General features: G+C 35.2%; 2 protein-coding genes across 4 annotated transcripts in view; both read right to left on the bottom strand.

The window, feature by feature from the left end:
• Nucleotides 1–59: 59 nt before the first annotated feature.
• Nucleotides 60–15,189, bottom strand: LOC139698795 (mpv17-like protein). Of its 3 annotated transcripts, XM_071597711.1 has the most exons (6): nt 14,942–15,189; nt 10,054–10,212; nt 7,208–7,322; nt 6,188–6,416; nt 2,289–2,420; nt 60–368 (listed from the first exon to the last, which is right to left on the bottom strand). In XM_071597711.1, exons 3-6 carry the CDS (start codon nt 7,255–7,257, stop codon nt 192–194), a joined length of 588 nt encoding a protein of 195 aa, XP_071453812.1. In that variant the 5' UTR covers nt 7,258–7,322; nt 10,054–10,212; nt 14,942–15,189; the 3' UTR covers nt 60–191. The 3 variants fall into 3 exon arrangements, with proteins under 3 accessions (XP_071453812.1, XP_071453810.1, XP_071453813.1); XM_071597709.1 differs by lacking the exon at nt 10,054–10,212; XM_071597712.1 differs by lacking the exons at nt 10,054–10,212; nt 14,942–15,189 and adding an exon at nt 13,786–13,803.
• A 5,888-nt stretch (nt 15,190–21,077) lies between these two features.
• Nucleotides 21,078–27,830, bottom strand: part of fliI (FLII actin remodeling protein) — a 38,853-nt gene continuing 32,100 nt past the window's right edge. The window contains exons 21-23 of the mRNA XM_071597617.1: nt 24,910–25,095; nt 23,801–23,914; nt 21,078–22,049 (exon numbers count right to left, since the gene is read on the bottom strand). Coding sequence (XP_071453718.1) covers nt 21,915–22,049; nt 23,801–23,914; nt 24,910–25,095 — 435 coding nt within the window. The 3' untranslated portion in view covers nt 21,078–21,914. The remainder of the gene's footprint in view (nt 22,050–23,800; nt 23,915–24,909; nt 25,096–27,830) is intronic.

Genomic DNA, 27,830 nt, shown 5'->3' with positions numbered 1-27,830 from the left:
GAAGCCTTTTTTTTAATTCTCTAATCTCCCAAATCAGATGAGGGGAAAATAGTCATAAATCAAGTAAACAAACATTTATTCACAAATAAATACTTACAACAGTTTTATAAAATTATTTCAATAGACTTAATACTGTAAATTATTCTACGTCATTTTAACAGGCACTTTGATCTAGTTAAAAAATATTGTAGTTATTTTTCTAGGGGTAATAATCCCGTTTTTCTTGCTATCTCAGGGTCAGCCTGCTTCATAAATGACAGGAATGTGGTCCAAATGAGACTGCATATGCTCACAAATGGTACACGATTCCTCTCCGAGATAAGGGTGAAGTTTATTGTCTGTACAATGGGCCATACACAAACGCCGACCTGAAAAAAACAAATTAAAATCAATACTCAACAAATTTATTGATTAATCCTAATTTTATCCCTATGAATAAAATGTTTTTTATTCCTGAATGAGACTCAGGGCTGAAATTATATTAAAATATTTAAAAAAAACATTAAACTTACATTTTAAAAAACTGTAATTTTTCAGGTCATCCCCATAACAATCCCAAAAAGGAATTTTGCATGGGAAAAATATATTTTTTGATCTTGAATGTATTTCTATTACATGATGAAACCTATTCAGAATGTTATAGCATACACTTGCAAGCAAAATTGCAATGCATACAAGATTTAAAACATAATAGAACAATACAAAAACTATTTATAGAAGAAAATACAGAAAATTTGATTTGATATTAAAAATATAAAAAAATGGCAAGAAAAATAGCACATATCTTACTACTTAAGCTAATGAACCACAGAAATCCATCTAAATTGCAGATAATGCTTTTGAGCACCAAAGTGAAGCAAAAACTACAATAACTGTGCATTGACAGAAATGACAATGTTGATCAAACTATACATGTATATGCTTATTTAACAAATGTGGCAAATAACATTGCATTTTCCAAATAAATAATGTTACATTATCAATAATATGAAAATGGCAAAATCATTTATGAATCCCTGAAATGAAGTCAAGTTTAAAAAAAATAAGTAATCAGTGTTCTAAAGATGAAATGAATTTATTACAAGTTTTGTTATGATGTAACATTATCAGGTACCTACACCTAGGTAGATGTACTTACCTCAACTAGGCTTTTAGCCTAATAATTTTACCATATTTTCTTCTTGAGGGTGGGCCTTTTTGGTATTGAGCTAATTTTTTCCCTATGTGGACAAACTCCACCAAGTTCATCTCTGGATTCAACATGCATATCTTTTAAGGTATGAGTTGAACAAAATATTATTTTAAATCCTACTTTCCGACAACAAAACTTGTATGGTTATATGGTAATTACTACACTTAAAGGAATGAATCATTATCTAAACTACTCTCTGAGTATAATTACCCTCCCTATTGCAAATCTAATTCCATGACAATTGTGGCCAGGCAATTAAGGAAGAATAAAGACAAGTATGTCAGTTTTGTCTTGAGAATTTAGTTTACAAATGCTATTTCCTCAGATGAGAGATAGCTAAGGAGAGAAAGGTAGCCAAAAATTTCTCAACAGGATAAACTACTACTCCAAACGAGTGGCTTGGGGGAAAGTATCTGGCAGCATTCTGGCCTCTGGGAAGTAAACTGCTAGACACACAACAGTAACAAAAATAGCACCTTCCTTATGCAAGAGCCCTTAAGAAAGGAAAAAAATAAGAGACTAAAAAAGTTAACACAAATATCATCATACTACAGTGCACATTAGGAAGATTGAGCGCCTTGTATTCCTCCATCTACTCTGAGTATAATCACCAGCTAAAAAAAAAATGTTTGAATAACGAAACAATGCTTTTCAAAGGTTAAATGGAATTTCACTCAAAGATATAATATTTATTTGAATTGCATTGGCAATTTGTGCAGCAAAAGTCATGGTTTCCGTCATAATTGGAATGAAAGCACAGATATTAGCAATGGTATAATAGACAATACTGCAAAAAACAATGACTTATTATGCTTCTTACACTGATTTCTCACTTATTCATTTACATTTGGACAGGAAAATACTGCACCAAATTAATAAAAAATACAGAGATACTCATGCTCTTAGTATTTTTCAATCAATTTATATTGAAGTTCCAAAGCCATTTTGAATGGCTCCTCTAGGGAGTTCTTTTGACGATTGGAAACAAAGCAGTTTATTACTTATATTTTTGCCAAATGATTTATTTATCAATAATTATTATTATTTAGTCTTTACTATCTCAAAACCACAGTCAACAGTATAATAAAAAACAAACCTTGTAAGTTGGCCAGAACTTGTCAGAAACTTCAGTGGCAGCAGCACTAAATCCTTTGAATTCAAGCAATGACATTCCAAAAAAGAAAGAAATCATGGCTGCTGGTCCATAAGAAAACTGCTCCACAAGAGCCTGAAATAAGAAACATTTAAAATTTATAACTGCGAACAAAATAATGATAACTTTTAGCTCACAGGGATCTAAGTAAAGCTACTAAAACTATGGTTAATTACATTTCATATTCACATAAGAACACAAAGCACAAATGGAGTTTGATTCTATTAACTTCTTAACACAAAAAAATAATTGTTGGTGTTAGTAAAAGCATAGATAGAGGGATCAATCAGGGGTATCATGCATTTGAGTCCATTGACAACGAAGGTCATTTAGTCCCACAAAAGTTATTTATTTTAATATGCCATACCTTGGGAATGAACGAATATAATAAACTATCCAAGCAAGAATGCTATTTGGGTTCAATAAATTATGTATTCGCAAAAGGTTAATAAGTCCTATTATTTTCATAAGCATGATTAGTTGATTGAAATTTTCAAGATTATTTCCTAGAATATGAGATAAATTCCTCAGAACTGTCAGCCATTTCACCATTACGCCCAATTTTCCAATATTTATCAAAATCCTTCTATACATTTTGTACTAAAGGAAGAATATTTTCATTGAAATTATGCTGGCTTTTCCAAGTATTGAGGGATGTGAGAGAGTCACGAGCACAGATCCTCATCCTCAGGCTCGTAATAATTACCAACTACATAAAACTGCTTCTGATGGAAGTTGAGCATGTGAAGCTACTTCCTGGCTCTGAAAATAATTCCTCTTTCAAAATTTCCTATTTATGATACATTACTGTTTGTCCCAAAAAATAACTTCATGTGTTATGTTAACGCCAAATTAAGTTTCATAGATCCTACGGAATATTTCTTTGAGATATCCATCATTGCCTACACCTACCATAAAAGTTCTTTGATACTTCTTCAATCAATCTAAAATCTGATGATTCCAGAGTTTTTCCCTCATATGGAGCATCTCACAAATTCACATCAATTCTCTTGTTCAAATTATGAATCACACCTAATTTATTTCTTCTTTATCCACATTACATGCACATACAGGGTTCGTCTGGAAAATAAGTGTACTGATTTTTTCCCGCCGCTCCAGGCGCGCCCAGCACCGCTCTGACGGGCTGCGATTGGAGGGGGGTATGTTGGCAAGCGACGCTGAAAAAGGCAGTCGGCTCTGAGCTGTGGTGTAGTGAGGAGCTCTGTTAGCGCGAACCTCCACGCTCGACCCACGTCACGGAACGCGATGCCGAAGTTTTTGGAGCAGCGTTATTCCATCAAATTTGCGGTAAAGCTTGGGAAATCGTCTACCGAAACTGTCGGTATGATTAACCAGGCTTACGGGGAGTCAGCCATGTCCAGAAACATGATCTTTCAGTGGCACAAGATGTTCGTGGAGGGCAGAGAAGAGGTCGACGACGAACCACGGCCTGGATGCCCATCAACGACACTCACCGACGAAAATCTGCGAAAAGTTTGCGATGTACTGAACTCTGATCGTCGTCTTAGTGTTCGGATGATAGCAGTGTAATGTGCCAAAAACAATAGTGCACGAGATTATTAGGCACCAACTACAGATGCGAAAAATTTGTGCAAAGTTGGTGCCGAAAGTGCTCAGTGATGATCAAAGACTCAATCGTTTGGAAATCGCGACACAACTTGCGGATCACTGCAAAAATGATCCACATTTTTTAGAGAACGTTGTTTCGGGTGACGAGACGTGGATCTTTGAGTACGACCCGGAGTCGAAGAGACAAAGTGCGGAGTGGCACACCCCATCATCACCCCGTCAAAAGAAATATCGCATGAGCAAATCTCGGATCAAGGCGATGCTCATTGTCTTTTTTGACAAAAGGGGAGTCGTCCACTACGAATTTGTACCTGAACGACAAACTGTAAATGCTGCATTTTACGTCCAAGTGCTTGACAGGCTTCGAAAACGAGTCGCCCGCATCCGGCCAGCGATCAAAAACATCTGGCGGCTGCATCACGGCAATGCGCCGTCTCACACCGCGCTTGTCATGTCGGACTTCTTGGCCAAGCACGGCGTGGCAATGCTGCCGCACCCGCCCTACAGCCCGGACTTGGCACCACCGGACTTCTTTCTGTTCCCGAAGATAAAGAGGAGTTTGAAAGGAATGCGATACGGGACTTTGGACGCCGTCAAAGAGGCCGTGACGACGTGTCTTCGAGAGGTTCCCGATGATGCCTTCGCCGGAGCGTTCCAGGAATGGGAATGCCACTGGAACAAGTGTATCGACTCACAAGGGTCCTATTTTGAGGAATATAAGCTTAAGATATGTAAAAGTGTAATAATTTTTTTTCCTGAGCTCAGTACACTTATTTTCCGGACGAACCCTGTATTATTTTATACATTTTGATCAATGTTTAATCATCCAATGTTTTTAGAGGATGTCCCAAAAATATGTAGAATATTTTTCCCCGGTGATGCGGACGACTGGAGTGGGGAAATTTTGATGATGGCTGGTGGTAAAGGTGGTATGAGGTCTTGGGAAAGCAATGCGACCTGTGTCAATTGTCTGTAGGCCATTAAAAAGTGCATGGATTGCTACTAGACTGGACCCCTGTTTGAGTGTTGCATCACGATTTCAAGATGCCACATTTGATGGTGCAAGGATATGCAATAAAATACACGATAAAATGATTAAGGATGCATACTGGATGAGGCAATGCCCCGAGGAATGCTTTTCCATTGGCACAAGATGTTCCAGGAGGGTAGAGAGGAGGTTCCTAATGAGGAATGCCTCGGACATCTTCCACGACATAGTGGGATTAAAATTTACAAAAAGTGAGAGATAACATCAATTTCAATTGATGCCTAAAAGTCAGAATGTGGGCAGAAGAGTACAATATTCTGAAAACCACAGTGCATTGCATTCTTGCAGAATTTTTAGTTAGAGAAAAGTGTGTGCCAAGATGGTCTCCAAGGTGCTGACAGAAGTACAGAAGATTGTTTACGTGATTTCTTGGACCTCTGTGACCTACAGCCCCAATAGGGCACCACTGGACTTCTTTTTGTTCCCAAGAATAAGTAACTTCAAAGGCAACATTTTGGAAAGCTAGATAAGGTCAAAGAGGCCATGAAGAGGTGTCTGAATGAGGTTCCCATCTGCACCTTCCAGGAAGCATACTACAATTGGCAGCGGAGCTGGCATTGGTGTGCAAGGGTGCTATTTTGAGGAATTTTAGTTATTTGTACATACTTTAATTTTTAATAATTTTTTCCCCAATGTCATTCTCCTTATTTCTGGAACAGCCTCAGTATATTAATATTTAATATATACTCAATAATATAAAGTATATTAATATTTAATATATACTCAATAATATAAAGTATATTAATATTTAATATATACTCAATAATATAATTTCCAATTCAAATTAAAGGCATCTTATTTATTATTTATGATAAGTTTTCAATGAAGTTATCAATAAGTTTTCATTATTCAGTTAAATACTAGAAAAATATATTGTTAAAACGTCATTGGTGATCTAACAATATCTTATAATGACAGAAAATCCCCTTTCTACGATACATAACATTTAAAGTGAATAATGTCTCTTTATAAGCATTAACTAGCTAAAAAACAAGATTGAGGCAATTTACACATAATAATGGATATTAGATGGCTACATTCCAACATGTTTGTTAAACTAAAGAAACAATAGTAGTTTCTTAAGCACAAAAATGTAGCACGATGAAGTTGAGAAATGTTCAAAACGCCATACCATTCACCACCAGTAATAAACCAGGGTAAATTTTAGAAATATTTATATCTGCACATTAATCCAAAATTTAACCTTGGTAATGGCTGAAGATAATGTGGAAGCAGGCCACATTGTAGAAGAGAGCTTAATCCAAGCGTAGAGTGTTGGGGCAACATAGCATGAGCCAAACAGAGAGAACCTTGCGGCTCTTGCTAAGTCAATTTCTTCCCAGCTCCTCTTGCCATCTGTGATGCACTGTTGAATACAGCTGCCCACTGGCCAAATTGCAGCATACGATAGCATGCCTCTAATTAAAGGATACCTGCAAGGAGAAGGGCATTTTATTCTAGCAAACTGAGCCAGAAAATTGTAAACAACTCTAATTATGAGGTGGCTACATTTTGCAATAAAAATACTCTAGTCCCAAGCTTTTTGGATAAAAAAAATCTCATTTTTAAGATCAAAATCCAAGTTAAAGTTAACATGCATTGGTACCTTTTTATAAAATGTATGCTCTATCAGCATTTTTGATACTGGAGCAAACTGATATTACTATAACATCCTTGCCTTGTATGTACACAGGTTTTGAAATTCACAACATTTCGGGGGCTTCTTCTACAAAAAATATAAGCAGGAAACCACGAATGATTTGATTCTCAAGCTAAAACAAAATTGATTGTGCACTAATGCCAGAAATGTATAAGAAACATTTCAAGTGACTTAACATTATTGAGTAACTTCAGGCATGACGAGGTTGAAGTCGAACATAATGAATAAATGATCGTAGCACTTTTTCACTTGATAACAAGTGGAAGTGCTGGAGTCAGTCATTAAAAACCTAACATTATATTAAATTTTGATTATATTATGTTATTATTAGCAGTTTTGTTGATCACTCAAAGATATCTATCCAAAATTCTTGAAATATTAGGTGATACAACGGATTTTTTGGGTTTTCTCGAAACAATTTGGATTTATAAAACTTTTCAAGCTTTCTATACTTGCAGAAACCATAAATTACATATTGTTTTTATCTATGTTTCTGTTTTCTGAATTCAAGTAAATTTCAATTAAGTTATCAAAATACCTTTCTACACTGAACAAAATACAAACCTCCTTGTAAAGGCAATGCCACGATGATACACTCTGTATGCACCCTGCATTTTGGCATTACCAATTTCAATTTAATATTAATAATCCACAATCATCACCTTTGTTGATGGTCCATCTGCAATGAATTCAAACACATTACTAAAGCTAAGCTTCAAAAATAATTCTCAACATGGAGGTACAGAATTACAAAACTTAAGTGAACAAATATCTGGCCATACTAAAGGTATCAAAATACTTCTAACAGGTAGCAGGTGCCCAAGGTTTATTTTTGTTTAACTGAGCTAAATCAAAACTTCAACAACTATGTGTATAATTGCATTGAAACACTATAATTCTAATCTTCTTCGCTGTTATTTCACCATAAAGTCTAATCCATTGTGGGCATACATTTTAAAAATGGAAATAACCCTTTTATTCTACATTTTTCACTATGCCAACCCAGATTGTGGGTTCGGCTCCTGCATAGGTGGGTTTTCCTCCACTTAGGGCATGGGTGTTCGTAATTGTCTTCAATGTTACACGCTTAGGGGTTAGGTTAAAGAAAGCATATATACTCTCAATCTTAAAGGACTATACAGGGTGCAGTGCTTAAATCTGGACAAATTTAAGTATCTGAGAAGTCTGGGGAAGGTTTTGCAAACCCAGCGGGAAAATCTCATTTGAGGAAACATGTGCTTGTCCGGATTTAAGTGATGCACCCAGTCAATGAATTCATATATATATATATATATATATATATATATATATATACATATATCAATATATACATAAACATATATATACATGCCGCTATTATCAAAAGTGTTTGCACTGGGCATTATATTTCGAAATAGTTTGATTCTCCTGGTGTCCCATATCAACTGTTTATGATATTGTGGCTAAGTATAATGCTTCGGAGAAGTCTGGGTAAGGTTTCGCTAACATGGCGGGGAAATCTCATTCGAGGAAACGCGTGCTTGTCTGGATTTAAGTGCTGCACCCTGATAGTCTCAAAAAAGATGTTAAATAAATAAATATAAGCTAAATAAATAAAGTTACAAAGAATTTAACATTATGATATAGTGCATATACATATCTAACAGTAACAGGATTTTATATGCATACAAGATGATTATAACAACGTTGAGAGGGGTTAACTGTTACTAATCAAGTTATTCTGGTGTATTTTTTTAATGTTCCTGTTTCATTAAAGAATAACTCACCAATATATTTTAAGTCTTACTAACGTTCAAAAGACAGATCCTGAAAAATAATGCTAATGTGACCTCTAATTCAGGTAAAATTTAACATCTTCAAATATTTCTATGCAGAAGTGAGTGGTTTAAAAAGTGGCCTAAATTTCATCACATAATTAATGGATACATCCAAAGCTATTTAAAACCAGATACATTCATTTGGAAACAAAATGAAATATAGTTTATGATACTTTTCTAACTTTTTAATATATATAGTTAAATATTTGAGGCTTTGGTTTTTGAAGATTAGTTGCAGAGTGAATCAAAAGCATACACTAGTCTCCAATTGTTCAGCTGCTTAGCTTATAACAAAGATCCTTTCGGGACATTCTTCATTTTGAGACCAATGTTCCAATAAGCACACTTGAAATTTAATGCTTGGGTTTTTATTGCAGTATGTATCTATGAAAATGAAACACAAACATACATGTCACTCTAAACATACCATGAAGGTAAATGCCAACCAAATAACAAAAAAAAATCATTTCTATTTACAAACAAGATCCTCATGAAATGAGAAATATGGATCATGGATACTTTTAAGATGTTCTGGTTATTTATTTAAGGTCAAATTGTTCTAATATTGCAGATTTCTGAACACTAGCAGTTGGATTTATTGAAAATTCAACAGTTTTAATTTGTGTTGCCACTGAATTCATTGAGAGTTGTCATCATAAATTACTAAAATATATTTTAAACTTAAAAACATATTATTTAAAGTGAATTGACAAAATTATATTTTTTACTAGAAAAAATATGATAGGTTTAAGTACATATATGGGAAGAAGATTAGGAAATGTACACACTACAGGATAGTTGGCATTAGCCAAATTTAAATGAAGAAAAAAAATGAGCCAGTGCATCTCACCCTTGGAAAAGGAAACCATCCCACTCAGTTTAAAATAAGTTATGCAGGAAGAGGTTTGGGAAACAGCAAATTTGGAAAGCATCCAGTAATTCTTGAGCCAAGAGGAATTCTTCCAAGCTAAGCTTTGGTGTTCTAAAGACCTTCAAATCAGTCACACTACACAAGTTTCATATTTCTAATTTCAACCAAAAAAGGATTGTAAATCAGGGACAGATTACAATAGTATTTAGCATTCAAACTTACCACTTAAAGGAAATCAATTATTTTTATGAAATCTAAAAAAGTTGCACTTAATGATAAGGCTAAAAGTTTGACTTAGTTTCAATTTAAAAAATACTGAAATCTGAATTGGCCATTTTACACAAGCAAATAATTAATGAACCACTATTAAAAACTATGAAATTACTCAAAATTTAAGTTTGCAGAGAAGTTATTGCACTTTCAAAGTATTCACCCAAAAACTATTTCAAAACATATTACCATCCATGGAAATAATAGCATGGCTTCCAGTATTAACTATACAAAAGGAAATTATAAACTGAAGCTATTAAATTACATAAACTTAAAGCTGAAAAATTAGCTTTGACTTGCCTGATGAAAACTCTTAGCTAACTATGATACAACTTAAGTGGGAAGCCTATTTTCTTTAAAAGTCTACAATTAGAAGCAGAACAAAGTTAAAATTGGGTTTCAAATTGGCAAAGATATGCTTTGTATAAAAAGTGAATATTACAAAGTTTCACCTGGCTTAGCCTAATTCAGATATCATGTTGGTGACATACAGTTACAGTAATTAATGAAAATATCAGGTGAATCCACATTTTAATTGCTGTAAGTAATCAAACACCAAATAGACCATACTCTTCCAAATAGTGACTGCAAACATTTCAGCACTGATGCATCTGTGAATAAATTTTAATCTACAAAGAGTTATAAAGATAGCACCATAAATTATGACACAGATTTGTGAAATGAATGTTATTCTCAATGGCATTGTTCAGATATAGGAGGTTGAGAATAAAATCATTAATCTGATGTTGAAAACTCTATTGGGAATATATCCATGCCTCTTCAAACAAAGCTGTCCAATTATCTGAATGAAATTATAGTTTCACAGGTTCCTGGGATGTTTCATCTACTCTGCACATTAAAAAAATGTCAGAACCCAAGTAAGAGTGCCCCTTTAGATCTAAAGAGTAATTAATGCAATAACTCATAGAATGAAAAAGATAGTTTCATTGACTTAATCAGGTCAAACAATCGTCACAAAAACATCCAACAAATACTCTGTGTTGGTTTAATTGACATAAATTTGATATGGAAACAACTCAGAAAAAGGCTGAGAATGAGTTTCAGATCTAATAGTACTACCCAATTAAATTTATCAATCAGAAATTACTAAACATATTCTTTAATGAATTGCAGCAGATGTTACTCTTCAATGCATAAGTTGATTTGATGGAATCTATGATCCAATCATAAATTATAAAAACTGAAATGTAAAAGCCATTTTGAAACTCAAAGAGTTATAAGGCCCCTAAAGAATTTGCATTGCCTAAGGAACAAGTATATATGTATCACCAATATATTTTGCAAGAATTGTCACATCTGAATTTTTTTAACCAAAGGGGATGGGTTTTAAAACAACTGGGTTCATGAGTATTTAGAAACTTGGGTTCTTCTCCTCTGTTCACCCAATGGGGAGGTGAAAGATGGGAGCAAACCATCTGAACCCATGTTAGTTTTCAAATATCCAGGTTTCCAGTACCTATGTTTTTAAAACACCAATATTCTTTCCAATATTATGTTTCCTATAACATAAGCAGGAGTACATGTATGCACCTGAAGAGATGGGAGAGTTATTTTTTGCAGTGTTACTTAGTGGTATATCAGGATGAGGGTGATTTAAGTGGCTCTATACTTTTATTCCTTGATTTTTCATTGGCAGTACTCCATGTGAAGGATTTGAATTGTCTTAAAACAGAATAGCAAAAGAACACGGAATATACCAAACTTTCCATCGCAAACCATGTAGTAATAGTAGTATTTAGGGGAGGCGACTGACAGCTAAGGTCATTTGTGCCATTGGGGATGGGCAGGAAAGGATGAAGGGTGGCGAGAAACCCAGCATCGGCATTAGCCTACTCTTAACGTAAGATGCCAAGGCTTCTGCAGCTTAACGTCCCATCCGACGGACAGCGTACTCACTCGAAGTGCCCTCCACAAAGCACCTCAAGTAGGGATTGAGATACCCCTGAAAAATTCAACACTGCCGGGATTTGAGCCCGAGCCCTCTGGGTGGGAAGCCAGTACAAGAGCCACCGCACCAATCCCGATCCCCGCAAACCATATTAATGGCCTCATGGAGACTGTAGTTTCATAATCATAAACGCATTTATATACATTGTTGCTTCACTCATAATGACAGCAATAAACAACCAAGGCCATTATTTATAAGTCAATAGGATTGAATTCCTATTACTTGGTCAACATACAAGTATTATGAACTCAATACGTAGGCCTGAAAATTCTCTCTAAAACAAGCATTATCAAAACAGTTACTTACACAAGTACTTTGAAAGTTTCATACAAATAGTTAAATTAAAACCATAATGGCCAGAACCACGTAAAGGTATAACAAAAGGGAAGGCGAGAAATAAAAGAATCAAGCTATGCAGGAGATTCATTTGTTTGTCATCATTTTTCTAAGACCTTCGACTCTGTTAACCATAACCTTCTAATTTAAAAGGTAAACCATTGCTATTATATTGACGGTGTTCAACAATCACTGCTGAATTCCTATACTCTTGTGTTCAGCATGTAATCATGGACAGATATTCCTTTGCATACCTACCAGTCTCATCCGGAGTACCACAGAGCCGTGTTCTTGGCTGCTTGCCCTGTCTGTGGATCACGTTATTGATTGCATCATTCCAACTATTGCCATATTTTGCTATATGCTGATGAATGTAATATATCCAAGTGTATTGATGGCACCATAAAATCTCATCATCTTTATGCATCAATAACTGCCATTTGACTTTGGTGCAGTAGATTGCAGTTACACATACACTTTCCACCCTACGCATCCATGACCTACATCATAGCCAAGTCATTATATTATGTTTTCAATGATTCTTTTCCCCATGATACCAAACTTTGTCTGTTTATGTTTTGTATCACTTTGTTCTCTGCTACTTCTTGTAGTTATTAGTGCCTTACATTAGCCAAAGTAAAAGGCTTTGCTGCTATTTTTGGTGTTATAATAAATAAATAAATTAATGGATATTATTTTAAGACAGTCTGACAATACGGTCTCCTGACCATCTTATTTGAGCTTGAAAATTTTACTGGTTGACAAAAAACGACTAGTGGTCGATGCATGCATAACTTGCAAAAAGGGGGAGGGAAGTTCCATCTTTCATTTCCTATCATATGGCAATTTGTGTTGATGATACAAAACTGTTCTCAAGTACTCCTGAAATGTACTACAACTCACCAATGATGCTCAATAGAAGAGTTGATTGTTTAAAGAATAACAAACATTTTTCTAAATGTTATGAAAACTCGGGCAACAGATAAGAGATTTAAAATTGGATTTTCATCATATCAAGATCAATCTTTGTAAGATAAGAAATTATTTAGAGTTAGTTTCCCAGATGACAAGGAAAGGTAATAAAGAATGGGAATGGTACATAGGAGGGAAATGAATAGAAACCTCCACTGGGTATTAGCCTGATCATAATCAAGTTGCCAAGGGGCTGAAATTATAATATTAGAGTTATTTTATAGAGTAATTAAAGTGTTCTCGACACAGCACCCAGGTAAGAATTAAAATATTGCAGAAAAAATATGCCAATGCAAGAAATGAACCAATGGTATGTGCATAGGAAGTCAATACACCACACCCTTCATGTTACATAGTTTTCTCAACAACCACAATACTTTCCCTACAGATGGTTCCTTTGCTGTGACTGCTGAGAAGTTTTTAGACCAACTGGCTCCCTTGCACATCTGTGTTAATGCTTATATATGCACATGTCTTCTCTTTGAAAACTATGGCATACCAAAAATATTTCATGTTCTCTATTAATGCATTATTCAAAATTATGCACACCCTTCATGGGTGTGCATAATTTTGAATAATGCGTACATAATGTGTAAACACCCTGAATTCTGCAGTTCAGGCACGTTCTTGTATTTTATAATAATTTTCAAAATTAGTATAAAATGAATGTTTGTTCATTGTGAATGTGTAAGCTTCCAAACAAAGTCCTGACATGAACAACACTATGGAAGATGTGAAATCCAACAAGACTGAGTAGGGAGGATTTACGCATTCTATTTAGATACTATGGTAGAAGCCTTGTTAAAATTTGATCATAAATAAACTACACAACTGTATTTAGGAAATACGGCACTTGATTCAATGGTTGCTTTGTATAGAAAGAGATCTTATGATTTCAAATACTTGCCTGTAACATCAAATGAATGGCTGAAATTGGCTTTCCACGGATGAAGAGCTAAGTAGCCTTGAGCAATAAATGGTAAATGTATGTTATTGAATAGGTACCTATACAAATGTTGCATAAACATGTAACTGAGCACACTTTACTTCAACGGAGGTGTATTTATTAGTAGATTGATACTCGTGAACCCGTGGTCTACATTTAAATAACGTAAAACGTACCATTATTAAATCGTTGCGGTGTGACAATGTCATACATTTATTTCGACTGGTATGTATTTTATGAAATTAAAAAGCAAGGCAGGTTGACATCTCAAATACACGAATGAAATTCCAGTTCGTGTTGAAATTCCCCACTTCTTACTGACATAATGTAGGAAGAAATGATCTCTATAAAAGAAGTCATTTATACAGGATTGAAAGGCTTTTATTACCACTGTCAAAGAAACAAATACGAAAAACGATAAAGCAAAAGGGAGGCGAACTAAAAATAATTTATTACAGTGCGTTTTGCATCAGTTAGAACGTTACCTCGAGGTGAAATTATCTTTCGGTAATTAGTTAGGAACCACATAAAGTATAATAAAATGGATCTTGAAAAATTAATTTGCTGTTTAATAAATTGCTCTCACAATTTCAGCGCTCGCACCAAAGAGTTACGTTTAGCAATTGAACTTGACCCACTGAAATAACTTCGGCATTGCTCAACAAAAGTAGTTCAAGTCCAATATTTACTCCTATCATTTGTACACAGTTGGTCACGGGCCACTACTAACACCTATAAACAGATGTACTGTTTAAACTTGAAACCACCGATTTGTGAAAAATGGATTTTTATATTGAAATAAAGAATTGAATAATGTATAAAATATTAATCATGTTCCCCTTTAAAAAACCCATTTGGTTGTAAGTAATGAACCTGAGCTTACGTTTTACGTCGCCAATTTCTAAATTTAAGTGACATATTTCCAGAAACCTCAGTAATGTTTAATGTAAACAAAGATCACCTAAGCAGTATATTTTAATAACTCTTCCTGGATAACCATAAACACAATACAGATCACAAGTATCTTAATGTATAACAAGAATCCTGAGCATTGGATATGGTGACGCGAATGAGGTAATAAAAAGTATTGTGTAATAGTGGAGGCCAGCATACTTACATTTAACTAGACGGTTTCCCTTTAGAAACACTGACGGTAGCTATTTAACTCAAAGCAAAACACTACTACATCTGCTATGACAACTGCGGATATCTACACTAGAACAAGCTTTACGTCCCATTCCTGGAAGGCCACTAAGTCCTAATTGCGGACGCAGTTGAGCAATGCACGGCTAGTTATTGGCCGATACACGCCATCTTTGCATACTTTATTCTCATAGTAAGGTCAGCTAGCGTCTGTAGTCATTTCCGCAAAAATAGACGACGTTTCTTAAACGTCACCCCATTAACCTCTTTTAACTGATCAACCAACGTCGTCAACAGCTTGCGCAATCATCAGCCAATCAGACCTAAGAATCGCCGGAAGTTGAAATTAGGCGATGACAGCGCCATAGACGACTATTTAGTTAACAATATTAAAAAATTTTAAACATCAAGCACAACAAACTTTAGGCAGGTTGGAAAACTTTGCTCTGGTTTAATCAACCCCATCGATGGGATTTAGTCAAGCCCATCGATATCGTTGATATCATGAAACCAGAGATGGCTGTCCCCACGTAAATGACGTTGAAAGCATGTGCACTAATACATCCGTAAAGTTATTTACTAATTTAACATTATTTATTTATGTACCATGCAAGCCACCACTGCGGTGTGTACAATACACACTATTAGTCTGGTGTAGAATACACCCCAGACTAATTTTTACCCGAACACGACCCTACCGCGGGCGGACAATATTATTATGATCCCCTTTCGTTCGTGGAAAAAATGACATCTTAAATCTATCGGTTCTACGCTCAGTCTCTCTCTAATTTTCCTAACACGATCTCCTACCGTAGTACGATGGGGGTAATAATATATTTTCAACGTCACTGCTAAAGAGACCTTCCATAATATGCAAGAGAATCAATCTGTAATTTAACCTTTGCTCCGTGAGTGATTCCTGGCCTAGCTACACTAATGTTTTGGATACGCAACTAAGTTAAAGCTAAAGATCATTAAGCTTTACAAACCTAGCTCCTCTATACTGCGCGCGATCAAATTCGGCAAATATTCAACTTCGTGAGGATCCCATATATTTTCAGCTTACTCTAAATGAAGCCTAACCAGCAATAGATAACATTTCTATTTGACATTTTCATCCCATTTACCTAGTACTCTTCCAATAAATCCCCATTTTTGTTAGCTTGTCCACATATTCCCCTTATGTGTTTCACCTAGGAGCAATGGTGAGTGAGGGTAACGCCTAGGTATTAAATTGAGTCTACCCATTCCATTTCAGTATTCTCAATTCAATGGGCGTTTGGGAGGGAATTACTATTTTTCCAAATATTTATGAACACACACTCTTTTCAGTTTAATTCTAATTGCCAAGTGTTGCACCAGCGTTGTATAGCATTGAGCTCATCCGACAAAGCTACTGTGTCCTCAGGATCAAGGTAAACCACTTCATTATAGGCAATTAAACATATCTTGCAAGTGACTACAGAGTCAATATTATTATCGTAAAGTAGGAATAAAACTAGTCCGATAACACTTTCCTGGGAAGCACCTTAAGTAACTTCTCCTGCATTTGAGCTAGCTAACTATATCTACTCTTTGATCCCGACCATTCAAAAAGTCTTTAATCCAACCCCGGGTATTTTTATCTATGCCATATTCTTCTAGCTTTGAGAGTAGTACACTATGAAGGAGGAAATGCTCTTTTTCCAAAAATATATGACTACGCACATTTTTAAGTATAATTATTATTGCCAAGTGTTGCACCAGCGTTGTATAGCATTAAGATCATCTGACAAAGCTACTGCATCCTCAGGATCATGGATATCACGGTAAATCACTGCATCGTCAGCAAATAAATGTATCTTACAAGTGACTACTGAGTCAACGTTGTTAACGTACAGTAGAAATAAAGAGATCTAATAAGACTTCCTTCGGGAACATCTGAAATAAGTATATGGCTGCGTAGGTTTGAAGAATTCTGCATTCTCGGGTTTCACTGCGTCGTTGTTTGATTCTGACAACGAGGCGGTGAAACCCGAGAACGCAGAATTCTTCACATCTGAAATAACTTCTGCTGCATTTAAGCTAACTCCATCTATCAACGCTCTTTGCACCTGACAATTTAAAAAGTCTTCAATCCAAACCGGGATATTTTTATCTACATATGATTCTAGCTTTGCAAGTAGTTTACAATTGGATACTTTGTCAAAGGCTTTCTTAAAATCTAGAAAAATCGCGTCCACTGGAACATTACTCCCTCCCGAAGCAAGAATATCATGAACAAAAAGTGGAAATTGTGTCTTGCAGGATCTACCATTTCGGAAACCGTGTCGATTTTTCATTAATAACTCCTTATTATCAAGGTGTCTCATGATCAAACTAGCAACTATATGTTCCATAGCCTTGCACGAAATGGATGTGAGGAAAATAGGTCTGTAATTGATCGGTTCCTCCTTGTACCCGTTTCTAAATATTGGTGTTATGTTAGCCGTTTTCCAATCTCTGTGAACCTTGTGATATACCAGCGACATACTAAATATTATTTCTAGATACGGCACATTATGAGTGACCTGTTTGCATTTCTCAGGAACCAAGAGGTATAACTTATCATATTTTTGGATAATTAACTTCTTTGTACCTCCCTTAATATTCAACATTTTTCATTAACTGATAACTCTCCTGACTCTTCCCCTGATTTTTATTGGATAGCGAAAAGGCAGAAGTGGAAAAAGAATAGAACCAGCCCTCTCGACCCATTTTAGATTGCACACCTTATAGGGTTTTTGTGGAATAAATTTAACTAAGTGGCTGTAAAGATAACTATGAAGCTGTGGATTCTGACTCCCAGTGATTCCAAAAACATATTATATTTCAATTTTATTATATTTCAGGTACAAAAAGAACATTGTGAACAGTGTGGCAATCAATGAATAAGAATAATACACCATAGGCCAACTCGACTAGAGAGAAAATGAGAGCCATTAAAGCCTGGAGCAGGACAAAAATATTGACGGACTGAATGGATAAACTGGGCACAGAGGAAGTATACGCTTAAGTAAGAGTAAATGGAAATCTGAAGTCCAATGAGAAAAAAGAACCTGATGGGTTGAGGAAACCTTACGATATCATCCATTTGTTAGGAAATTAATATTAGGTAAGCCCCACAAGAAAGACAAAGGGGGAAAGATGCAGGTCCCAAGTAAAGATGGTAGAGGTGTCAGGAAATGAGATATCAGGCATTGCGAGGGAAGATAAAAAAAGGCTGCAGTCATCATTTAATTAACTATTAAAGTGAGTAAGTAACAACAAATAATGATGACTTATTGGGCTGGATAATCAGTCATCTATGTAGATGGCCAATCATCAACACTCTAAAAAATTGTTATAATAAACAGTTGATTGAGAATAAGCTCATACTCAAACTTTCTTTTGAGCTGAAAATCTTCTGCACAACCCAGTGGGGACGGCAGAATCAAAAAGTTGGTGCAAAATGAAGTACTTGGGAGCATTAATTTAATATTCCCAAAAGACAAAATTAACACTGCATTCCACAATATTAACTGCCGGAGATGAACAGTGAATCATTCTACAGATAAAATAAATAGAATGGAAATAAGTAGTATCTACAGATTAAAGTGCGATACCTATGCCACCGCATACATTGGTTGGACTGGGATGCCTAAAATAAGAGTTGAAGAGCATAAACTTGGCTACATGAAGGGAAATTGGGAGCAGTCGCACTTCACCAAGCACCTGGGAGAAGTAAGCCACACCAATGATTTCATTTCAGGAAAGGTCAGAGAATGGATGCACTAGAGCAATTAGAGATTAAGAAGAATCATACATGTAGAAAAGAGAAGCTGGTCAACCAAAATCTTTTCTCTTCCCCACCCTCCTCCTTGATATCTCCCTCAAACTAACTCATTATCACCCCTTACCCCAAACATTCCACCACTACCTTACTACTTTCAATGGCCCTCAGCACCCCAGGTCCTTCCACTACCTGCAGAACCCCTCTGATTGCACCATGCTCAGCCCACTTCCCCCCACCCATCTTACACTCCTACCCATGCCCCCCATCCTTCTAAACCCCCCTCCCTTTTACCCACCTCTGTGACTCCACAACCAATTCCCCATTACACTAATGATGAGGCTCTTTCCTCCCATCCTCTTCTCTGAGCCTTCATGTCATACATTGTCATGGGTGTATTAAGAAATCTGTGCCTGAAGATGTGATGGAAATGGTAGTACCATTATACTTGACACTTTCAGGCTTCACTTCGTGGAATTGTTTGACGTCCATATCAAATGAGTTAGTAATTTTCCAGAGAAATTTTTTAAATTTCAGTAGTACCATGTTCGGTATATTTCGGTAGTACCAATGATAAATTTTTGTGACTTTTACAAAGTTTATCTTATTCCTCAATAACACTCTATGTGTGCCAAAGATTGGCTTGGCTGGCATTATTAAGTACAATTACAAATGCAACCTTTATGTTTATTAGCTTATTTGCCACAGCTCTTCTTTTTCTCTTCTCTCAACACCATAAAAAAGTACAATAAAATATGCTGCTATGAACACATTGACTTCATTGGACTAGACTATATTCCCCTCATGTTTAGAATTTGGTTATATATCCAAATTGCCAAAAGTGATTGTTCAATAAAGCAGCAACTGGTCTTTTAATAATGTGAAGGCTCACTTTGGTAATCTCTCCGGAGTGACCCAAGTATTTATAATTTGTCAAAATCCATCCCTATCACATGTATGACATTATCATCTGAAGGCAACCCTTTCCAATAAAAGACAGTTATGCTCAGCAAAAACAAGGCATGAAAGAAATTACTAGAGTTTCAAATACTAACCTTTTCTCAGATCTTGGAAAATCTAAACCTCACCCTAAAATTGAATATTTTCCTTCTTGAGTATACATTTTACAGTACTTCTGTACATCTGAACTGTTAATTAAATGTATAATTGCATTTTGTTTATTTGACACCCTCCAATATTGGTATGACCAGATGGAACAAAGAACACTAAGTTGAGTTATTTACATGTAAGTTAGATGGCCACTTATTGGAATGCCTTTTGTAATCCTTGTTCCTCACAGAGCCACAAATATACTTAGGACTACTATCATGAAAAGGCGGTTTTTGTTTTTTTTAAAATTTACATTCGTATCCAAAGTTTAGTAATAGAGGAATCCATTTTACCAACAGCAATTGAATGACAAAGCTAACTAGAATTTTACATTGACAGATAATTCAGCAAAGTAATTGCTGGGCTCTCTGCAAACTATCTGTATGTTTCTAACAGCAACTGGTATTTCCAATCAGATGGGGATATTGTATATGCAGGTGTGATATTGGATTAGTGATATCCCCTTTTATTCTAATTAAATATATTAACAGTTACCATACCAGGTATATGTACATATTTCAGTTGAATGCAAATGATAACATCAGCATCATCTGAAGTCAGAATTCCATTTTTACTTGCTTTCCAGCTGTTAAAATTATTCTACTTCTCTATCGCAAGCATGGTCAATATTGACAATCTGGTAATAATAAACGATTTGGGACTTATTATGGAATGATATTTTCACTTCCTTCAGTGTCTGCATAGTTCACTCATATGAGGGATATCATTTTTATTTAAATTAGCTCTTAGGTCCTCCTATATTTTAATGCAATTTTAAGAGATAATATTGCTTTTTTTAAGGTCTGAATATTCATGGTTAAACAACAAGGACTTCAGTAATGAAAAAAACAGGTAACAGTAGTCATTAGGGGAGGTGACTACCCTGCTGAGGCCATATGTGCCATGAACATGTGAAAGGCAACTGCGGTTAAAAATGAAATCTAACATAACATACTCAACTTGAAGTGTACTTCACAAAGCAACTAAGTAAGGATCAAGACCCCTCTAAGAATCTTGCCACCAGTGGGATATAAACCCAGGCTATCAGGGTGGGAAGCAAGTAAATATATTTTTCATTGGGGAAATCATTTACCATAACAAACACAACAATATCACTGCAATTACTATATAATTGAACTTGCAATAATCCTTCACCATTACTGTAAAACAACTCCATGAGAACTTAAAAAAAGGCAGTAAGAAGGATGAGTAATATTTGAAGAGTAGAAATTTAATTAAATAAAATTGCCTGGAAAAATACCTAGGTTAATAGCACTGTTGATGTTATACATAATTAATATTAATTTATATGACAGATAGATAGATCTAGATAGAAGCACTGTATTTCATTGCAAGCATGGAAATATTCCAAAGGATATCACATTATCATATCTCCAGCTGATTCATAAGATTCAACTTTACCTTAAGCAGTAACTCCCTTCTGGGGATCATAAAACCTCATGAACCACTCATAATACCACCATGATTTGAAGTTTGAAAAAGGTATTAAAACTAGCAGGAAAAAAACTGCAATGGTCATCCTGTAATCTGTCAAACTTTTACGCATGAAGCAGGACATAAAACAAATGTGTTTGCAAGTTCTCATTCATATAATTTCATTTAAATGAGAATATTTATTATTATAAAATCACTGATTTACATTATCTAGAGGTGGTTATCCGCTCATTAACATATCATGATCCAAAGTGAAAAAATAAGATTTCCATAAATAAACTTCTCCAAATTAATATTGGATATGTCTCGAATTAATTGGGCTTTAAAAACTCTCATACAAAATTATTGCATTGACTTTAAAGTAAAAATAAATATAATTCATTAGCGAACATAACTGAAAAGTATCATGTCAAATTTTTTTAGTCTCTCATAGGAGATGTTAAATACATACATACAAGACAATTTAATAAATTACACATATGCACATATTGTGTGTTTACAGCCAACTCTCTCCATAAACTTAAATCCTAACATTTTAAGTCATAAGGCACTGAAATTTCAGGTGATTTTAGTTTCCTTGCATCCCACAAGTTCACTCTAAGGCTACCTTGTGGGGACCCCAACCATGGAAGCACTTGCTGAATCGCCTTGACTCTTTATTCTTTAGAGTTAGGAAAAGTTTCCTGGGCCTATCAGGCTGCTTGGCTCGTAAATGCTGTACATATACCTGCAAAAGTAATAAAAAAATGGCATAGTAATAAAGATAAGACATCTCACTACACTGAGAATGATACCTTTGAAAAAAACCAAAAATATTGAAGTTAATTTTATGTAACTTCTCAAAAAGTCCTCATTAATCTATAATTCCTATTAAAGATAAAAGACAAGGGTAAATTTTGATCCAAACATAATCCATCTTGTTGCTAAAATATCAGTGAAATAATTCACTTGGGAATGAGTTTTGATCATTTGAAAATTTTATATTGTAGCCAATATTTGCTGGATATTCACTAATTTTATCAGATTTCATGGATTTTTTTTACGTATTACATGATCATGAGCATGAAATAAAATGTAAAAATAATTTATTTGGATGAAAACATGAAGTTTAAAATTCAGATATGACAAGAGTAACACTCCATATTCTCTTAACATGAGTAGCACAGTGAAACTTCTCAGTAGCAGAAAACTCCTGGAGGAAAAAACTTGTCCAGCTCTCAGAGAAATTCACTTGCGAGAGAAAGATAGATGCATGTGACAACATTTTCATAAGAGTGAAAACAAAGAATTATTTTTTATCTTTTTCTACAGTTGACTATTAATACATAAATTATTGATGATTTCATTTAAATCTATATTGACTGCATATGTGGGGTCTAAGTAAAGGCCTTGCAGGGTTTGAGAGATTAAGAAAGTTCTCAATGAACCACATAATTATCTCCCATAGAGTAATATGTCATATTAGCTCTGTCTGAGATAACTCATATGAGAATATGACTGAGAAATTGGCGATTCATAACTTAAGCTGAAAAAAAATGAACTGAAAATTTTGAAAATTTGTTGAGAATTAGGCTCCACTAAAGCTTCAAATTAAGATACATATACCACTTACACATACATTTTTTTAATACCATGATAATCTTTTGCTTACCACGCACCTTATTTGAATCAAATCTTGAAACTATACTCTAAGCTCTATACTAAGCCTAATAACATATTCTTTACAACTTTCCTCAGGGTTCTCTTGAACCATTCCTTTCTTTTAATTGTCATTTCTTATAATTCTTTCAATGACGCGATAAAGATGCTTTAAATGAGATTGCTGCCTCTCTATCTTATCTTCAGCTACAATTATGATTTCTTTGAAGCTATCAAGCCTTTATCATACATATGAGGGTAATCCCAGAAGTACCCGACCCAACAAAGATAACAAAAATTTTTTCGACAAAATGTATTAATTTTTCAACATAATCTCCTTTAAGCTCTATACACTTTTCCCAGCGATGTTCAATATGTATGATAACTTTTTTACTGTAAGAACTGTCTTGCTCCTCAAAATAGCCATTAACTGCTGACATCACTTCTCATGGTTGGAAAATCGTTGACCACCGAGCCATTTTTACAAGTTACCGAACAGAAAATAATCCGAGGGGGCTAAATCTGGCGAATAGGGTGCATGAGGTAGTATTCAAACTTTCATTCATGAATTTTGGCCATTGCAATTATGGATTTGTGAGCTGGTGCATTGTCTTGATGAAACAACACTTTCTTCTTAGCCACCAACTTTGAAATAATGAGGTTTCAGTACTTATACATTTAATAACTGCAAGACACATAAAGTGTATCTTAAGTAACACACTTTACTGCTTTTAAATGTTTCATGGTGCATTTAGGAATGATGAGAGAGAACCCATTAAGTAGGTGGATAGTAAAAACTTGCAGCTCACTCTTGAAGGTGTTCATCATTAAGATTCTTACCTGAGCTGATTTGAATGCCAGTTTTATTTCTACTTCACTGCATTTTGCACCAAGCCACAGGAACACTTGTTCCCCATTGTCCAAGATCATTATGTCATCATCAGCCAGATCATCCTAAGAAATAGGAAATTGATAACACAGTAGTCAAAGAGTATATTTTTAAAAATATAAGATTTATGATTGTACACAGGTAATTTTTACAGCATGGATGAAAAGAAACAAGAAAATGCCATAATTAATACTTGAAGAACATTTTACAAATTATGGTTACATCCAATGCCTACTTGCACTTGAGTATATACGCACCAACGTAAATTATGCATTGTGCACCTTTCACTCACCCCTTCTAGTTTCATTAATTAGAAGAGGACTATCAAACAATAGATTTCTCTTTACTTTCACCAAAATGAAATCACGAAATACATTTTTTTACATTGCAGTTTTAAACGATTAAATGAACACAAAATATTTTGGTTTCTGGAGACTGGATGCCCAAAAACCTTAATAGATAGATATTGATAAGGAATGTCGGTAATAATACACATTTGCATACCAAAAGTATACCTTCCACTAAATTCTAACAAATTATAACTTAAATCATTCCTGAATTTCAGGATACATACTATAATTAAATTATTATAATGAGGCATGAATTCCAAGCAACAGATGAATCTCTTCTTCTAATTCATATAATTTCATTCTTTCTACATTCAAAGTTTTCTTAACTTAACACAAAAAATTTCACCTGACCAACATTTAAAATGATACTCCATACTCTAGGTTAGTAGCAGTTTTAGGGGAGATGACCGACAGCTGAGGTCATTTGCACCATTAGAGATGGAAAGGAAAGGATGACAGGTGGAGAGAAACCCAGCATCAGCATCGGCAAACTCTTAATGAAAGGTGCCAAGGGGTTCTGGAGCTTAATGTCCCATCCAATGGATGGTACACTCAATCTAAGTGCCCTCCACAATGCACCTCAAGTAGGGATCGTGATACCACTGAAAAATATCTGCTGCCTCTGGGTGGGAAGTCAGTATGTTAGCCACCACAACATCTACATCCCCCAATAATCTAGGGTTATGGGTGTGAAGGTAAGCGAATCCTACCTGACAAAAGTCAGAACACTTCTCAGAGACAGTGAAGTAGCCCCTCTCGTTGGAGCAACGGAAGAGTCTTGAATGAAGCATGAATGTGGCATCCTTCTCATAAGGACCCCTCCCACCAAGGCCAACCCAAAAGAAGTTCTCTGGTTCACCTCCTTCATGGATCACTTGCAGGCCCAGACCATCCTCCTGTAGGGGATAATCCAATACACTTTGTTTACATTTGCATGGATGTAGAGAAAAGATAACAAGTTCCAAGTATTCATTAAACTGAATATACTCCATTGTCCTGAGTGAAAAATCTTATCCTTCAGATGGAATTATACCGGTTAATTAAGATTATGAGGTTGGGAATACTAAGAAATCAATTAACCAATATATGTTGATCTCACTCATCGCTATAAATGGTTACAACCCAAACCACATTGATAAGATCCTTAAGAAACAAAAACACAAAAATCTAATTCAAGACAGCACCACATTATTACCCACAGATGAAAAGCAATACCTAATATTACCTATCCACCTCGAACTGACTAAAGGACTCGCTCTGATATTCAAAAAAACATGGTAGAAAACCTACACTGTCACCAAAAACAAACTCAAAACACTTTTGGGAAACCCAAAAGATCCCATTGATTCATTCCAAAAATTAGGCATATATGAGATTGTCCCGAATGTGACCAACCGTACATTGGACAAACATGTAGAAATATTCTCACACAATTGAAAGAACACATGGCTTGCTACAGACTAGGTCATACTGAAAGAATGGCAGTTACAGAACATATGCATCAACACTCACACAACATTTATTTGAAAAATTAAAAACTCATTAGCACAATACAGAACCACTTATTAGACTACCATGAAAGCATCCACATCCACTGCTCCAAAAATAAACTAATGAACCATGACCAGAGCCCCATCTAATTTTCCTTATCAAAACACCAGAATTACCCCACTCAAAAAAATCACCATTAATGACTAGGCTTACATTGTACTTATTTTACCATAATCCACGAAATGGCTTCTTGTCCCTGTTTCCCCTCCCTCCTCCAAATAAAAAAATCCTCAACATGACCATTCCTCCTCACACCTTCTCCTTCCACCTGAAATTTCCCAGCAACTCCTCCCTCCCTACTTTTGACCATTACAATACACACAGTATGTATAAGACCTAAGAGATGAGACGGCATCATTCCTTCTCTGAAGAGGACTACTAGGCAGTCAAAACACTATGCCAGTTTCTGGGCACCTCCCTTACCTTTCCTTAAGCCTGAGTTAAAGGACTAACGTCAGAAGAAATTCCACAGAAGACATGTTTGGGTGTGTGAGATTTGCAAGGGTTAAGGCATTTACACATACCCAAGCAAGTGAGTAATTGGTGGGCCACTGTCACAGGGAGAAATCTCTCGTAAGCCCTGGGTGTGTGAGTGCTTGAGACTAGCAAGGATCAATGCTATTTAGTACATCCAAGCTAGAGAAAGTGTGATCAATTTGCATTTATTTTATTACACGTGGGCCGCTGCCACAGGGAGAAATCTTTGGCAAGCCCTGTCTGGGTGAGTACTCGATAACGGTGAGGGTCAATGCTATCTAGTACACCTTAGCCCGAGTGTTTTTGTTATCGTATTTTGGTTTAATCGTGTGTTCTGTTCTAACCCCCCCAATTCATTTTATTTTTTAATTTATTTTTCCTCTCTAATTACACTCACCATATCCTTTGCTCACTACTAAGAGTATGGCTGGGGTTGATTCTTCCCATAAGATTATTTTCCTGCCTTTTTCAGGTGTCTTTATTATCCAATCTTGTTAGAAGTTACAAAAAAATATTATTTCAACCCTACTTAAGTCCAAATATTTGTAATTCAAAGTTAATATGGGTATTTGACCAAAGCAGAGCTCTCAACATTTTTAGAACACATGAATTGAAATGCCTATATTTAACATGAAGCCAAAATCTGGTTCCGTGACTCATTAATAAATTGCTTCCTTTGAATCTTTCCCTAAAACATAGTGTCATTAATTATTTGAATTTAACTAAGTTTTGTGAATAAATTACTTATATAAGATATTCTTGTCACTCCCTTTGAAAGATATAACTCCTTAATTTTGTTCTTGCTCATGAGTATAGTGCAAATCATTGATGTCAACTGATTATATGTGCATGCTAGATCAACCATGCTTACATATTCTCCTCACTTTTCAAAGATTTTATGTTTCATTTATGTGGTTATTTTTATTCTCTCATGCCTGTCTTCTTGTGTTTTTTTTGTCGGGGACATTTTCAAAATTACACCCAAAATATTATTGAACTTTGCACAAAAAACCACAAATAATATGCCTGAACACAAGTTTGGAAAAATTGGTGATCACTACTGACACTAAGATGCTAGTCAATTAGTGCTAAACACTAACTGAAGCAGCTGGCATGCAATCATTCTGGGAATCCCCCTTACCTCTTCACTTGCTATGCAAAAATTTGCTCATTAGGCATGTAATTTAAAAAAAAATATTTTAGCTCATTATGTGAATCACTTGCAATGCAAGGTGCAGGTTAAGAAAGTTTCCACCTTATTTTTTTATTTAATCCAGGACTATGGATTTGTTTTGGAAATTTCGTAACAAATACTTGGGGCAAAATGTGCTTTCTTTCTTAATATAGCATAGAATATTAATTATGAACCTGCCCAGCCAATTTTCCTACAATTTTAATGAGCAAATTAAATGGTATCATGATTTCAATGGCCAAATATGGAGCTGCCAGACATTTTTTTTAAGTGAACTCATTATGAAATCCAATTATGAAACCCTGGAGTTTAGAAAAAAAACAAGGCTTCACTGTGGATAAAAAAATGTTATTTCAATCTTCTTCCACTTTCTAAAGAGTAAATATGTTTGAACTATAATGAACATGAAAA

Source organism: Hetaerina americana, unplaced genomic scaffold, assembly GCF_022747635.1.
Source record: "Hetaerina americana unplaced genomic scaffold, ioHetAmer1.1.p SCAF_9, whole genome shotgun sequence".
Classification (NCBI taxonomy): Eukaryota; Metazoa; Arthropoda; class Insecta; order Odonata; family Calopterygidae; genus Hetaerina; species Hetaerina americana.
This window is presented reverse-complemented; position numbering and strand designations above follow the sequence as displayed.

What these genes read in the sequence shown, in the direction of transcription:
- LOC139698795 (XM_071597711.1), bottom strand. Translation starts at nt 7,257, where the DNA reads ATGCAGGGTGCATACAGAGTGTATCATCGTGGCATTGCCTTTACAAGG. An exon ending in GGCATTGCCTTTACAAGGAG is followed by an intron (nt 6,417 to 7,207) that starts GTTTGTATTTTG and finishes TTCTCCTTGCAG; the next exon opens with GTATCCTTTAATTAGAGGCA. An exon ending in AGTTCTGGCCAACTTACAAG is followed by an intron (nt 369 to 2,288) that starts GTTTGTTTTTTA and finishes TGTTTTTTTCAG; the next exon opens with GTCGGCGTTTGTGTATGGCC.